The sequence below is a fragment of the Tamandua tetradactyla genome, chromosome 5 (genome assembly GCF_023851605.1).
Source record: "Tamandua tetradactyla isolate mTamTet1 chromosome 5, mTamTet1.pri, whole genome shotgun sequence".
Classification (NCBI taxonomy): Eukaryota; Metazoa; Chordata; class Mammalia; order Pilosa; family Myrmecophagidae; genus Tamandua; species Tamandua tetradactyla.
Window position 1 is genome coordinate 14,438,737 of NC_135331.1, and position 16,695 is coordinate 14,455,431.

The 16,695-nt window shown below is 55.7% G+C and overlaps 1 protein-coding gene across 3 annotated transcripts in view; it reads right to left on the reverse strand.

Annotated features, from left to right (window-relative positions):
• The window catches only part of RBM19 (RNA binding motif protein 19), a 169,790-nt gene that overhangs the window by 46,196 nt on the left and 106,899 nt on the right, over positions 1 to 16,695 (reverse strand). For all 3 annotated transcript variants that reach the window (XR_013175572.1, XM_077159922.1, XM_077159921.1), the window contains exons 22-23: positions 14,838 to 14,943; positions 2,287 to 2,407 (exon numbers count right to left, since the gene is read on the reverse strand). Coding sequence is in view for 2 of the 3 variants with exons in the window: in XM_077159922.1 (XP_077016037.1) it covers positions 2,287 to 2,407; positions 14,838 to 14,943 (227 nt within the window). In the remaining variant the exon portion in view is untranslated. The remainder of the gene's footprint in view (positions 1 to 2,286; positions 2,408 to 14,837; positions 14,944 to 16,695) is intronic.

A 16,695-nucleotide genomic window follows, 5' to 3' on the forward strand; every position in this document is an offset into this window, starting at 1 on the left:
ATTGAAGGGGACTTCTCTCCAATGCAGGGCAAAACTGCTGAGCATGCAGTCCTCTACCACCCCAGCGGTGGGGGGCTGGGGAGTCAGGGGCCCCGTCCTCTGCTCCAGGGAGAGTCCCTTACACAAACATTTGCCAACAAGTGCATTTGGGCCTGTCAATGGCTGTCGATAAGGACAAGTTCTCTTTCTCAGCATCAGGATTTGGGGACTTACTGACTCATGAGTTTACGACTGTGTATTCAGCCCTGGTTTCTCTGGCTTTGGATTTGCCTTTGTTCAGACATGCCTACCCCTGCCTGACAAGGTGCCAGGTTCGAGGGGTCCCAAAGATGAACTGATTCCTGAGAAAGATGAACACGGCTAGTCTCTATGCTGAAGGAGACACAAGTTCAGTAAGAATAATGGACCATAAAAAAATAAATTACAATTCAGCAGGAAAGTATGTGAACAGCGGTGGGAAAGCCAAGGATGGAAGGCTTCCTGGAGGAGGTGTCATTGGAGGCGGGTCTTGAAGGCTGGACAGGCATTTGCTGGATAAAACATACTTGAGGGGTGAAGTATTCTAAGCAGAAGGAAGAGCATATGTAAAGATAGAGTCCTGCCTGGAGTGTGGGGAATAGTGAGCTCTGTGGCGAATAGGGAGAGGAGGGAGGGATTAGACAGGAAAGACTGCTGGGGGGAAGGGTGGTTCTTCTGAAGGATTTGGCAGGCTTAGCTATGGCCAGTGGGCTTCAATCCTGCCTCTAAAGGGTGCCCTGGTGTTCCAACAACCCTGTAAGGGCTGCAGACCTGTAGTGCTGCTGTATCTTAGAAGCCCTGGTTTTTAGCTCCAAGCAAAGCTGGGGAGGCCCAACCAGAAAACTTCTATCTCCACAAAGGACCTCCCCTGTCTTCCCCCAGGCTGCCTGGTTTGGGAAGCCAAGGATTGCTGCCTGGGACAGGAACTAGCCAGGTTCCAGATCCACATGAGACGCATGGTGGGGAGGGCTTTGCACCAAATAGCCCCCCCCCAGTCTGTCCTGGCCAACACTCTGGTTCTCAAAAGCTGTTTGGAGGAGGTGGGGATAGATGTGTGGGTTACAAGTAGGAGGGGGAAGGCAGTGTGCTTCTCCTCAGCTCTGAGCACAGCCTGGCTGTCCAGGGCAGGTGGGAGGGAAGGGCACATTCCCAGCAGGGTGAGACTATTTCCTGGGCACTCACTGCTAAACCCATGCAGTCCTACTGTGGGTAGGAACCAGTAACTGCCCCTTTTGCTGTCTGGCCCAGAAAAGAATGCACACACTTGTAAATGCAAGTATCCCTGGACATCCCAGATTTGGAAAGTGAGCAAGTGAGGGACAGACAGCAAGCCCTTCCACAAGCCTAGCACCGAGCAGCTCTCAAAGCCTTTTCTCACACTCTCCCTACCAGACTCCCAAACATCCAACTGGAGAAGTCCAGCTGTGTGATCCACCCCTGCCCATCCTGGTCCCTCTGCCCCGCCCTCCTGCTCGACCAGCTCTTTTGGGTGCTTGAACATCACCCCCACAGTGGCCTGCCTGGACCACTGTGTCAAGCAAGTGCACCCACCTTTAGCCACGCCCTACATGGCCTTGCTGCATCCCTGGGCCTGGATACAGCAGAAATTTTCTAGAAGCCTTTGTTAGAGAAGAAATTAATAACCAGCAAGACTATACAATGCCACCAAGGTATGTGAGAGGTGGAAGCAAGGCCCTGGAAAGACATGGACGGCATCCTCTCGCAGGGTAGTTCAGGAGGGTCTTTGAGGGAAGGGACTATCACAGTGGAATGGGGGGACGGCGGGTGGGGGCAGTGTGTAAGGAAATCGGCGAGACTGCAGTACTGTGGACCACCACCAGGGGGAGCGGTTATCACCCTGGCCTGAGGGAGCAGGTTCTGGAACCTGGACCGAGAGGTGTAGGGAGGGGGCCGCCAGACTGGACCCAGCAGGGAGGGAGAGGGGGATGAGCCCCTGACCTCGCTTTCCTCCTTCCTCTGATTTCCAGCCAGGGCTCCCAGTGACCCAACCCAACCAGAAGCTGGAGGCAGGGAACCCACAGGTGCCGCCCATCCCAATCACGCCTGGGAGCAGAGGTGCGAGCACCCTGCCTGCCAAGGTCCTTCAAGGCAAGGCCGGGGCTCCTGGAAGCCCAGGTGCCTTCTACAGCCCTGAATCTCCCCAAAAGACAGTTTCCAGGTGACTGGGGAGAAGCAGCCCTCTAAGTCACACCGAATTCACTGACAACTGAGCCGCTGCTGGGGGGTAATGGGGTGCCCCGCTCTTACCGTGAAAGTGCTCGGCCGTCTTCCGCCGCAGTCCCTGCACGGTCACCTCCGGGTCGGCCCACTCCAGGACCAGCCTGCGGCCGTACAAGTGGGTGCTGTGACACAGGGCGCTGAAGGCTCTCTGTGGGCACAGGGGCAAGAAGTAAAACACAGCACGTGAGCAAAAATGTAACCACTGACACTCCCCATCCTGCCTCCTGTCTGCTGTACCTCACATTCTAAAACTGGGTCCCTGCTCCTGTGACATCAGACCACGGCGAGGGTTTGGGGAGCCCTTGGTACGGCTATTTAATTACCGGGTTGTGCTCCCAGGGAGAGAACTGCAAGTAAGCAGTCTATATATATCTGCTGTCAGGGCCTGTAACTGGTGCCTGGGTTAAGGTGGGTGTCTCGGTTCCCGTATTAAGTCCTATCGGTGGAGAGTGACCCTGTTAGTGGAGCTCGCCTCCCACCTGGCTGGCAGTGGCAAGGGCCATGTGAGAGAGCTGAGCCCTGACTGGCCATTCGAGGACAACCCTGCAGGGCCCTTGTGTACTTGGTGGCTCTCTCCTTGTCCTGGTGAGCCCCCACCATCCCATCTCTCTCTTGCATCCACCTCCTGTTTCCCCTGCCCCCACCCTAGGCCATGCCCTCTGCCCCTCACTGGGGCTCCTGCTCTCTCCCTACAGCCAGCTTCCATCCCTAACTCAGCAACCTGAGGCTTTGCACAAGCTGTTCCCTCTCATGCCTCACTGTTCCCCTACTTCCACACTGTCTAGTTCTTGCTTTATGGGTAACAGCTTTACTGGGATATGATTCACCTGCCACCATTCACCCATGTACCACTTAATGGTTCTCAGTATATTCGTGGACGGTGCAGCCACCACCACAATCAATTCTAGAACAGGTCATGGCCCAAAGGAGTCCCCGTCCCCATAAGCAGTCACGCACCCTCCCCCTCCCCCATCAACCTCCAGCAGCACCCACTACTCTACTGTCTTCTGGATTTGCCAGATCTGGACGTTTCATATAAATGGAAACACACAGACTGTGACTAGCTGACTGGCTAGTTCCCTCAAACCCCGTCAGGTCTCTAGTTGAACAGCAGGGAAACCTTCCGACTCCACCGGCTCCAGCTGAAATGTGCCAAGGAATTGTGGTGGCCGAGCTTGGACCTGGCCCAGGCAGAGTGGGCCCAACTATTTCCTAGCTCTGAGACCTCGGACAAGTTAAATAAGTCTTCTTGGCTTCAGTTTCCTTACCTGGAAAATGGGAATATTAATAGGATTCCACCTAGTAAAAGGATTCCACATCAGCTGCTAAAGGGAGCCCCTTGGCTTCTGGGGTGCAGACGGCACCAGCTAGCACGGAAGAGGAGCTGGGTTTTGTTTCTCTCCCTTCTTTGATGTGTGCGAGTAAGCCCTGTATAATTGAGATAGTTCTGGAGCAGAGTCAACCCAGCTCTGCCCCTCCACAGCAGCATGGCCTGGGTACGTCACCTGCCCCACTCCGAGCCTCGGTTTCCCCATCTGTGAAACGAGGCTAGCTGTGGGACTCCCAGGGGACATTCAATAAGCCACTGAATCTGAACAGCTTAAGAACAAGGCAGGTGGGATGTGTATCTTTTAAAAACTAGACATTGTAGCCAAATTAAAGAAATGCTTTGTTCTCGTGTTCTCCCGAGAAGGGCCAGAAGGACCAGGTGCAGAAAACTTTTTCTTTCTTTTTTTTTTTTAACTTTAATTTTTAAAACTCTCTCTGACTGCCAGCAGAGCCTCTGCATTTTTTTCCCACACGGATATAAAAATGCATCTGGACTCCAAGCCGAAATGGTCCATTCAGAGCTTTAAAACACACGCGTTCTCAGCTGGTGAGGCAGGGAAATGGCTTGGCTGGGGGAGCTGGGGTTTCGAGGCGGGGAAGAGACATTGGTGGGGAGTCTGGGGTGGCCCGTATTCCATCTTGTGCCAGGGTTCCTGAGGAGCTGCAGGCCCAGGGACACAGTGGGGTGGGGATGGCCCAGAGCCGGCATCTGGTGGATACCAAACTCAAATTTAGAAAACAGGAACAGAAGACCCTGGAACAGAACAAGGAGGCCCAGGCAAGATGCTCCAAACATGGCCTCTCTGACTTGGTTGCATTTTTGCTTTTCTCTGACCCCTGGAACCCCCTTCTCCATTTCTGTGTCTCAGAAAGCTGGGAGACATCTCCTTTCACTACAGGAATCGCTAAATATTCTCTCTCACAGCCATTCTGACATTACCCCTCCCAAATCCTCATCTTCTTGTCCTGGGTTCCCCACACTGCATTAGTCTCTCTTTGGAAGGATTTTTCCCTGTGAAAGGCAGTATGATACAGTGGTGAAGGTTCAAATCTCAGCTCTACCGTGTCCTTGCTGTGTGATCATGGGTAAGTTGCTTAACCTCTCTGAGCTCGTTACCTCAGGTATAAAGGAAAGGCATTTGCACAGAGACTCTGGGAGGAGTCAATGACTGTTACCTCCAACATTCAGAGCATGGCCTGATACATAATAAGTGCCACTAAATGTTGGCCATTATCATCATCATGTGTCGTTGACTTCCATTACCAAGCTCAAGCTCAGGAACAATGGTAGGTCGGATACAAAAGATCTTTTGTATTTGAAGTTAGAACACAGTAGGTGACTCTCCAAAAACAGAGCTACCCTCCCAGGTTGTGGGGCCTGCAGACTAATAGGAAATCAGGTTGCATTCCTGAGAGCCCACTGCCTTGGTGGCTAGGATGTGGCGGCCTCAAACTGTCTCCTGCAGGGTAAGGACAAGGATTTGTGGCTAAAATTGGCCTTGGATAATCCAGAGTAACTCCGTTTCATTAAAAGCGTAAAGAGAGTGTGTTGTATTTGAGGCATCGGAGGGGGCTCTGGGGAGGGGAGGGGAGGAGGAAGGCTTGGCCCCCATCCTCAAGGGGCTCAGGGGCTAGTGGCTAGTAGTATCCGGAAGTGGCCAGGAAAAGTGCATTTGGCACCTCCGGCCTCATGCAGCTTCCTCCCCCCCAGCCCTCCCCACTTGCTTCCGCTGAAATGCACCCATCTTCTCTCTATAGAGTTTTTATAAACCACAGCCCCAGGCATGACACGCCTCTGTCGTAAGCAGCCCACAGTCTTGCTCATCTCTGGGTGCTCGGGATGCAGCATGGTGGTGCGGCATCTCGACGACACCCCTGGCTCCTTGCTTCTCTCCAGACCTCAGGATAAAGGGCTTCTTATTGGGGATCATGGACGGCCTGGCTTCCATAGAACTCTAAGCACATGACCTCCTGCTCCTGAGAACAGCCTGACTTTCCCATCTCAATGAAGGGGAAACTGAGGCACTGGCCAAGGTTTGTATGCAGGGCAGCTTCGTCCTTACTTTCCTTTCAGCCTCCCTACATCCCATCTCTGAGTCTTTGTAATTTCCACCCTAGCCTCGGACGGGATGCCCTCCTCATAGACAATTGCCTGGTGGCCCAGCCCTCCTCACACAGGCCACTGTGCCCTCTGCGCCCCAACCCCAGCACCTGCCCCCAGCTTTATGCCTGCCTGCGTGTGAGCCGGCCTCCCCGACTCGACGCTGAGGCGTGGAGGGTGGGGGCTCTATCTTTATTACCCATAGCTTGGCGTTGGCGCTTAGGGCAAAGCATGCTCAATAAATATGTAGAGGCAGACTGTGGTGTGGGAGCTTCACTGAGGGTCCTGAAAGCATGTCTCCAGACTGGGGCAACTGTTCAGCTGGTCCCTGCTGGAGATGCAGAGTGGCTCAGGCGGTTTGCCAGGGTCCCCTGAGAATGCGTCACCCTGAGAGTGCAGCACTCGACCATCACACACATGGGTCAGTGTCTGATGAGGGCAAGACCCAGTGAATACCCAGTCTTGGGTCTGGCTCCGCATCGGGAGAGGGAGGAGAGGAGAGGCTCTGGCCCCGACAGCATTTCTTCGGGACCCCATGAGATGGGACACTGACCTCTGCCCCAGGATGCTAGAAATCAAATAGAAACTACCCAACTGGATCACCGCAGAAGCCGGACGACCCGGGATGGACTTACAATGATGCATTAGTTTGGAAAGATAAGACAACTCCGCCTCTTTGGTGCCACTTCCTGCCATCTACCTTATGGCCTGGGCCTGGGCGCTCTATGCTCGCCCCTCACGGCCCTCTATGCCGAAGGAGCTGACTCTGATGGCCTACATAACTGGGGCACCCTTGCCCTCTGGTTTCTAGATTCAGCAAATGGGAGGAGCCAGCGAGAGATGGGAAGGTGGGAGGAGACAGGTCGGGGTGTGTGTTTCCCTGCTCCCTCCCTCCATGACTGCCCTGCCCATGTCCCCTCCCATAACACCATCCCTTCCAGGCATCCTGCTAACATGAGGGGTAACCGCTCCCCACTGTGGCTGGTGCCTGGGGGCTGTGCCATCCTTTGTAAGTCACCCCCTTAAATACCACTTCCTTAAACTCTCTTTATTTGAACCATTTGGGGGTAGATTCTGTTTCCTGCTAGAGCCCTGACCCAAACTGCTGCCTGAAGTCCTTTTGCCTGGCTGGGGGCAGACAGAACCCCTGCTTCAGGAGGCATGTCTCTAGGATGCCTGGGCCTGTCCAGAGAATGAGGCCTGCCTGGGAGAGCCCAGGCAGCTTAGCTTGAGTCCAGAACTGTCCCCACCACCTGGCTCGCTGGCCCAGCTTGCCCCAGGGTGGTGGCTCCTTGAGTCCCTCTGGCCTACACCAAACACGCAGGCACAAGGAACCCTAGTCTCCTGCGACCATCTCTGACTCCTGGAAGGAAATTGGCCAAAGTGGCAAGGGTGCAACAGTTGCCAGTGTGACCCTTAGCAGGCCTGGTGCCATCTTCACAAACAGGAAAGGTCACCGACTCAGCTTGGGGTCTGACCTCTTCACCCTGGGGACAAACCTCCTCCTTCCAGCGACAAAAGCCCATTCGATACCCTCAGCAGGACTCCTGTCCCAAGAGGCTAGGAAGACCCAAGGGGCATCTGCCTGTAGACTCCAAGCCCAGGGCTTTCTCACGGCTCTGCAGCTCCCCAGGGAAGCTGGAACTCAGGCCCTGTCTCTTGCAGAGTCAGAGGGCTGCATCTCTCAGCAGACGCTAAATCTATTTGAACACGGGAATTGCCAACCTGTCCCAAAACATTTGTGTCCCCAACGCCCGGGAGTGAGCCTGGTGGAAGCCTGCCAGGAGTACGGCAACGAGCACAGGACACAGAACTGGGCCCCACTGGTACTGCTGGGGGCCTGGATCTTTCTCTGCGCCGAGGGATAGAAAAGCATGGGGCTGTGACCCGTGGGTCTGCTGAAATATGGGACTGGGAGGGTATTTTGTGTCCTCTCCCCACGGGCCATGATTCCTGGGCTCTGAGGGACAGGTCCTCTTCCTCTGGGTCTAGAACTCCCAGAGTCCCTTAAGCTAGCTCTTGGCAAACCTGGCCAGCTGCTTCCGCTCTCCACAGGGTGAGCTGTCTGCTAGGCACGACCTTGTCCCTGGACAAGTCAAGCTCTTTGCATAACACCAAGTGACTCCTGCCGCAGACTCTCCCTTAGCACCTCGGTTCATTCTAGAAATGATACTGTGAAGCGGGTGGGGAGTCTTACGGGAAACATCCAGGGCCCCTCTCCAGGCCATGGTGTCTAAAACCCTTTAGACAGATGCCTCATGCATTCTTTTATTCACCCACTCACTCATACTTCCTTGCTCACTCATTCATTCACTAAGTCACTCTTTCACTCACTAATTCAGTTGCTTGCTCACCAACTCGCTTGCTCATTCATTTGTTCACCCATTAACTCACTTGCTCTCTCAGCTCAGCCCAATTCAACTCAACATTACTGAAGGAACTACAATGAGCCAAATACTAAACGAGGGTATATGAAGGTGAGAAGGCAGCTCCGACTCCTTAGGAGAAGGAAAACAGCCACAAAGAAGAGGCCTGATCTCAGCAGGCAAGGAGAAAGCCAGGAAGGCGAGAGGGCAGGGAGGCCCGATCGTGTCCTCGGCCCTGCACTCCCCACGTGTCCTGATGAGGCCCTGCCTCCTCAGGATCACCCTCACAGGCTGAAGACGATGACTGCCCATTTAACCGGAATGTGGTATACATGGGGAGGGTCCAATTCACATACTTGTAGTTGCTGCTGGTGGTGGAGGTTTGTAAGGCTGTTGGAAGGGAGAAAGGCTGTCCAACGCCACCAGGATTTTCAACTTTGATAACTCCTCTAACTGAAATAAGGATATTCGACCCCGAGTCCCTCCTACTGCAGAGAATGCCCCTCTCTCCCATCTGATGTCAGAGGGGATGGGGAGGCCTCGGCGCACGCACAGACGTGGAAGGACGCAATTAGTAAAGGGACTTGGCGAGGTGCCACTCGTGCTGTGGCCGTGAGGGACGTTCCCTGCAAGCCGGGCCTGGCTCTCCTCATCCTGGGCTCTGAGCCTGAGGCCCCACCGTGAAACACAGGGATTCAAATGCATCTGCTTTTGTCATGAGATCTCATGACAGGAACTGGGCCAAGTCGCTCAATTCAGGCACCTGCACACACAACTGAGCGGAAATGTGGGGACAGAACCCCAATTCTCAGTCTGCCTCCTGAACAACGGATGCCTGGGCTTCCAACGGCCATGTCTCTGACCTCTGGGGCCAGAACGACAGCAGCTGCCTCGTCACCTCTCGGGACCCAGGGGCGCAGTGTGCTGAGCCCCTTCCAAGGGCAGCGCCCCCATTTCCCTCTTTGCTGACAAGCAACCCGGGGTTCAGGGCCTTGAAGTCCTCTGTCTGTGCCTGCACAGCTGCGGGGTGCCAATCTGAACCCACAGGCCTCACTGCTGACTGCAGGCGGCACATCTCCCGGAAGGGGCGTCTCGCCGTGTGGTGACAGTCCTCTGCTCGCTCCTTCCGCCCAGCCGAGAAGGGGTGTCCAACACACACTTTTGACCTTTCCCTGGATCCGGGCCCAGCCCAGCACTGAGCTGCGTTTACTGCACACTCAAGCACGGGGGAGGCTGTCCCTGTCCTCGAGGAGCTCTGTCTGGCTCTTTTGCGACGAACCGTCCCCACCGCCGGTCTTGTTTCAGCAAAATCAGTGAGATGCAGGCCACAGATGCCAGACAGCATTCTTCGGCAGGTCCGGCGCAGGCCCTGACACAGCATTCAACGCCACCCAAACCGGGGCAGGCCTGGGCTCTGCGTCTCCGGCTCCCTCTGCCCCCCTCCCTCAGCAATGTGGAGAAGTGAGAGATGAGAAAAGGATAAATTAACTGGTGCGACCCCACAATTAAAGCTGCAGTTGTTTACCACAGTGAGAAGAGCTCTGCCTGCCAATGCAAACAGCCATCACGTCTCCTACTGCCGGCTCCCCCCAAGTGTTTATTTAAGCCAACACATTGCTCTGCTAATTGGATAACATTCCATGTGAAAATAGACCTTTTAAAACAACAGCAGCAGCGACAAATAAAAACAGCTGCAACTGCAAAAGTACAAAGAAGCAGGAGCGGTGGGCCCCCGGTTGAAAAAAAAAAAAATTAAAGGCGCCTGCATGAGAAAAAAATGGATATTTTGTTTTTTGGGGGGGCTACTAGTCCATTCTCTCTCCCACGTCCCCTCTTGGTCTCCCTCCACTTTGAGCTTGGTCTAGAAGGGAGAGTAGGTTGGGGTTTCTAAAAGGAATCCCAATGGCCACTGGTGGCCTTTCAGCCAACGGGGCGAGACTGGCTGGTTGGGCATCCCTAGTTCACCTGCCCAGGTGACAAGCTGTTGCCGCTAAGGTGACACTGCCCCTTGGCCTTGGGAGGGCTGAAGTGGGACCCAGCCGGGCAGGGCCGCTGAGGAATGCTCACTCCTCCTCTGGGGATGAGGAAGCAGATTTCATTCCAGGCTTGTCCCCAACAGCTGTTTTAAGGGACAACTCCTGACCTCCCTCCAAACTCCCTCTCTAATTGTTGGGGACTTTTCAGTTAGGTGTGGTGGGAAGAGGAGAGGGCTGGATCCGAGCTGGGCACAGACCTGGGTCTCAATTTCTCAATTTAAGTGAATAAATGAGTGTTGGAAGCTAGAAACTCCTTACTGTGTGGGCTTCGGAGTCAGACTGACCTGCAGGGAATCCTAGCTCTGCCAGCGCTGGCGGTGACACCTCAGGCCAGAGACTTCGTCCCGCTGAACTTCCGTTTTCTCACCTAACAGCCTCCCAACTTCTAAGGGTCTATGAGTGTAAAACATTATGTATGTGAATGCCCAACACAGTCCCTGCCAAAGATGGGATTTCAGAAGTTGGTTTTTATTTTACCCACCCTAAAGACAGTGCCTCTTCAGAGGCATCACAGCCCGAAGAACCATATGTCACCTATGACACTGGAGGCAGGTGCCATGCAAGTCGGGGGGCCCTCAGGTCCTCGACCCCCTATTGTACTGCAGTGTCCTTATTCTCCTCCCCTCACAAGCCTCAGTCCCCCACTTCTCTTCTCCACGTGGGAGGTTTTCAGAGAAATGCTAGATAGGCACAACTGCAGGCTTATATAACAGCAGTGCTTTCAAAGGGGCTGACACATACTACATGGGACATCAGAGGCCGGTAAAATGTCCTAGGTTGGGAGCATGTGCCAGCAAATTGATCCTGCCTCCTGCGAGCTCCGGGACTACGTGTCACCAGTGCCTGTGATAAGGGCAGGTGGTCATGTCCTGCCTGCAGCGTGCCACACCATCTTAGATGCCAGGTGAGCAGGTGCCGGAGCTTCCCATCAACTCACGTTGCTCTGCGGGCTAGAGGGAGGCTCAGAGGCGTCGGTAGAAGACTCTGCAGATCTCCAGCCTAGCTCCCTGGGGCCGCGGCGACATGTACGGGGACAACGTGCCTACGGTGCACACCTTATGTATGAAGCCACAGGACAATGGTTGCTGCTCGCCGTGTTATTGCCAGTTGCCTGGCTACTGAAAGCTCCACCACAATGGCCTATTGCTAGGAGCCTCTTTCCAGCTTTGGGGTGCATATGGCCCAGAAGAGGCTTGGTGGACAAGAGCTGCTGATGGGTGAGGAGAAGCATGGGTCTCACAGAGAAGGGATGGGGCCTCGCTCAGAGCAGAGGTGATGGAGAAGGCATGGGTTAGGGACATGGCAGGGTGTGCTGGGGGCCTGCCTTTAGGAGTTGAGTGAGGCCATAAATCTTCTCTCCTTTGCCAGCTGACAGAGGGAGCTGGCTGGTGCTGGGGAAAGAGCACTAGGTAGTGGGGGTCAAGAAATTAGGGCTCAAGTCCCAGCTCCTTGCAGGGACCTGTAATCAGCAGGGCTCTGAAAGGGCTTTAGCCCCAAGGTTCTCCAGTTCATTTTTGCTGCCTCCTTGCCTCTCTTCCCTAATCCGTATTTGCCCCTTCCCTCTCATTTTTTCTTCCCCCTTTCCCCCAACCTGAGAACTGCTCGGGGACTGCACAGGAGGCTTAGATCTTCCAGCTGAAGAACTTGCTGACCCCAATGCCCAAAGTAGCACACAACTGTTTCAGCTTCATTGAGGGGGGCCTAACAGGGAGTGGGATTCAAATGGGTCAGGTTATATCAAATCCTGAGAGGGGTTTTGAAAGGCCTCCTTCCCCAGAGGGCTTCAGATGGAGAAACGGTCAGGGGGAGCTTGCCCTGAGAAACTGGGGTCATGGAGGGTTTCCAACCAGCCCTGGTATCCTCATTGATTCCTTCTTTACATATAAGGGAACGCCGAGGGCTTTTCGTCCATGTCCCCTGCAGAATCACTTACCCCCTTCAAACTTGCACCCACCCTTGTGCTAACTTAGTATCTATGATACCAGCATCCCCTTTAGTGGTCTGCAGCATGCCCAGTTCTTTGGGTCGGGGAGAGCACGAAATGTTCCACTTGGAAGATGATAAAGTTCTTTAGACAGGCCTGGAGAGGGAGAGGGAAAGGCAAGGGTGGCTTCCTGGGGAAGTGAGAAGTGCAATGGGTGCCCGCAGGAGAGGAACCTCGCACTTCATCAGGGACCAGCGTGCTCGTGCTGGCAGAGAGGGCCCGTGCCCAACCAGGGGCAGGGCTGCGTGCTGCAGGAACGGCGGGCCTGAGGGTGGGCAGAGCTGACCGTTGAGGGTGGGGGGAGCCCTCACTGCCCTCCCAGAGCCGCGAATCAAGGCAGGGAAAGCGCCATGTGGGAGGAGCTGCCCCCTGCAGAAATCACCGAGGGCTGTGCTGGGCTTGGGAGACCTGCAGCAGGGCCCCCAGGGCCGAGGGCCGGCGGATCTGACGTTGGCCACAACGACATGCACCCCAGCTCGCTGACCTGAGAAAGTGCCCTCCGGAAGGTTCTAATGATCCCAAACAACGAGATGCTATGGGCTGCAATGGGGACTGTGGAATTTCAAGACTGGAAGCCCAGGCCTGGTTACCCTGTAGGCCCCAAGTGCCATTTTAATTCAGACTCGACCTAGGCTCTTACGTGCAAGAAAATGCTTCTAGCCGAAAGGGGCTCTGTAGCCTTCCCTCCCTGCTCTGTGCCCTAACCCTCTTCTTAGTTTTATAGCATCACCTTCGCCCTCACTGCAGTTCAGCCTGGCAGCAGACAAGTGACTGTCCTAAGGACATCACCTTATTCAAACTTACAACTCTACAAGGAAAATCCTGCTCCCATCTTACAAGGTGGGGGAAACTGAGGCACACAGAAAGTAAGTGGCAGTGCTGGGATTCAAATTCAGACAGCCTGACCTCAGCTAATCAGCTGAGCTAAATAGCAGGCAGCCCCAGGCCCTCAGTCCGAGACATTTCTTAGAGGAAGGGAGCGAATTTGCCCTTCTCCCTCGATCACAAACTTATATACGAATGTTGGACAGAAACCAGAGGTGGTTCCACACCCTCACTGCTCGGTCCCCTTGGAACCTGCACCCCGTTCTTCTGCTGACAGAGTCTGTGCGTGTGCACGGCTGCAGAGATGCACGGAAGGACCTGCATGAGCGGGAACATGCAGGGAATAGCTCCTGAGGGTGGAGCAGGCTCCTGCTGTTGTGACTGGAGCTGAGCATCTTACACACCTCGTCTGACCTCACCCTATAAAGACAGGCACTCTTACCGTTCCTGGCTTACAGGTGAGGGCACCTAGGTACAGAGCACAGCTGACGCAAGCTGAGCTGCTGTGGGGAGAGCCTGCACTCTGCACCGCTGCCCTCCCCTGCCTCCCGCTGAGCTGATGCAGGCACCCCAGAGACGCCTGCCCTGCTGAGGTGGTGTCAGGACAGGGCCTGTTGCACGCCGCCCCTGTTGTCATTGATGAGAGACAGGGGAAGGCTGTCAACTGGGAGGAAAGAGGAACAGATGTCCAGACAGACGTGGCCACGTGTCAACAAAACAGGCACTTGAGTTCAAGATGCTGAGGCGTGTCTGGGAGGACAAAGGTGGCTGGCAAGGTTCCCGGAGGGTCCCGGGTGCACCCGGGCTGCCAGCGCGGGTTCCCAGGCTCACAAAGGCTGCAGCTGTGTCCCTGAGCTGCCACCTTAGGTTCTGCCCAGCGGAGGTACCCACGGGCCCCTTGCCACGTCAGCTCGCTTAAGGCCAAGGGGTGTGAGTAGGAGATTCTCCCCTGCCTTGCCTGAGGATGTTTTGTCAGGCTGCAGGATCTTGGCCTTTACTGTGGCTTTCTTTAACCCTTGAGGGAAGATGAGGCTGGAAGGGGGTAATGCTGCCTGTGGCCCCACAGCTTACGCTCTCCCCCTGCACGGTGCCACCACCTTCCTTTGACTCTGCCCCGGAGCACAGCGCTGCCAGGGGACTGCCGGGAGATACGGACAGAGCCCTGTTCACCCAGCTGGCACCCTGGCTTAGTGAGGACCTCGCTACCCACTGCAAGAATGAAGCCCTGTCTAAATGCCCAAGCCCAAGTTCAGAGAAGCTGCCTCGCTTCAAAGACAAAAGGTATTGCAAACCCAAACGGAGCCCAACAGAGCTCTGCTGCCAGCTCCCCACGCTTGTTCCCTGCAGCACCTGCGCAACCTGCACAAAACGAAACTCCCAGCCAGAGTGGAAGGATGAGGGGGAGACGTAGGCAGATACCGGCCAGTGGTAGAGTAGACCTGTCCTTACAGGGCCGTGATGAGGATGAAATCGCCACGGGGTAAAAACTCACAGTGGAAACGGGGTTGTTATGCCCGGGGGCTGCTCTCTGGGTACCTTTTGGCCTCCCTGTCACAGCTCCACCTGGATTTCCCCTGCACTCCCCCAGCAGTGTTTCCCACCCTGTCGACTGTGGGGAGCCCCTGCGCTGAGGGGCCCCTCTCTGACTTGCAGAGCCCTGGGAAACACGTGTGCTTCTCTATGTTGCGTCCCAGGCTCCAGCATAAGTGGGGAGGGGGTACAGATGTTACCCCTTCCTCCAGACATACAACTCAGAGTCTTTTCCCCCAGGGATGTTGTGAAGACAAGCGGGGTCAGGGGAGAAAAGAGACAGCTTGTGGGTGGTGACACCCCGTTTGTTACGAGGCCTCACTGCTTTGCCTTCAAAAGACCCCTGGGAGCAGCTTCCCAGGAAGCCACTGAGAGGAGTGGGAGCGAGGACGGGGCCGCAGCCTCACCTTCGCGTCCTGTTTGGTGAGGAAGTCGACGAAGCCGAAGCCTCTGTGCGTGCCTGTCCCAGTCATCTTCTTTGGCAGGCGGACCGTCTTCAGCTCCCCAAAGGTGCTGTAACAAAAGGCAGGAGGAGTTTCAGAGCTGAGGCCTGCCAAGGGGGGTGCAGGTGCAGGACTGATTCTTCCCTGTGAGTCCGGCAGGCAAGCACGCACAAGCACACATGCAGGTGTGGGCACACACTCTCGCACCAGCCCCCCACCAGCACATACTCCAGAACCCAAAGGGCATTCTCCCTGAGGCCCGGCCAGCCATGGGCAGGGAGGGGAAGACTGGGTCCGAGACATGAGGGAGAGCTGCCGTCTCCTCTGACAAGCTGGAGGAGGCATCAGGCCTCCCCTTCCCCGTGTCGGGTACTATTCAGTGGGGGGATCTGGCCATGTGCAGGCAGGGCCAGGCTGGGGAGGCCCTGGGTCAGAAGCGAGGGGCTGCTCCTGCTCATAAACAAGCCAGGGCTCTGGGTGTGGGGTCAGAGGGGTCCCCGGACCATTTGACTGGCTTCCCCACCAGGGCTGGGCAGGCAGGGACAGAGCCTTCCTCCCAGACCCACACAGGCTCAGTGCCCCACGCTGGAGCAGCACACAGCTACGCCCTCTACACCCGGCTTCCCCTCCCTCTGTGCTTGCTTTTTGATATCTGCTAAGAAAAGTCAGGCACAGCGCTGCTGAACAAAATGGCTTGGCTCTTCCTGACAGGGATCAAGCAGGTAAACACGGCCTCGGACCACCTCCGGCCCCTCCTCTCCCCTCCTCCTGGTGCAATCTTGGAGAAATTCCAGGACAAAGGGATCGGGTTTTCTCAGGGCCTCCCTTGTCCTCCCATCTCCCTCCCCACAATCCCTTCCTGATGTCCGTTTATCAAATATATATGCACAAACTGCTGCCAATAAATATTTAATGCCCACGGCATCTGAAGAGAGGTGTTACTTTATTTGAAAATCTACACACATGCTTGCAGGCGTGCACACACGCACACACGCACACACACACACTGGCCTAGGATGCTGCCGGGCCAGAGACCCACTAGGTAAAAAACACAGCAAAGGCTGCGAGCTCCCACAAAACGACATAAGCTGAATCCACGGTGTTAACCTGCAGCCCTGCCGGCATGACCAGGCATCTGCCAGCCCAATTTCTGGAGGCAGGACGGTGTGTAAATGCAGCTTTATGAATCCTCAAAATGAATCTGCACGTCTCCTCGGAGCTCACCCCAGCAGCCTGGCTCCCCCCACCCGGGGCTCTCTACCTCCTCTGGGCAGGCAACAAGGCCCCATGCAGGTGACAAGGACAGCTCCCAGGGAGGGCCAGGGGGCAGAGGGGAGGGGGGACAGGGTCGGGGCCCAGAGGCTGGACAGGTGGGGATGGGAAGATGAGGTTGGAGCGGTGGGAGCAGCCAAGCCAGCAAACCCTGTTTCGCTCTGCCACCTAAAGGCCAAGCACCCCATGGCAGACTTGTGCGGACTCTTCCTTTCAGCAAAGCCTCTGCTCTGGGCAGGACGGGAAGGGGCTGGGGGAGAGTGACAAATGATCTTTTGCCTCCTGGCCTTCCTGAGAGCCATCGAAGCCATAGGGACAGTGCCTCTGGTGGCTGCTAGGAGCAGAGTCTGGAGTCTAAGGGAGATGGAGGGGACCGGGAGGCCCTGAGAGCACCAGCCATATGCCCGGATACGCTGGAGAGCTGGCCTCTCTGTCTGGCTCGCTGCCCCTGCCCCCTGCCCGCAGGCTCTTTCTGGCTTTAGCTTAACTGTTGCTTGCTCCAAGCAGCCCCTGCGCTGCCTCCACCAGCTACCCCCTGATCAGGTCACTG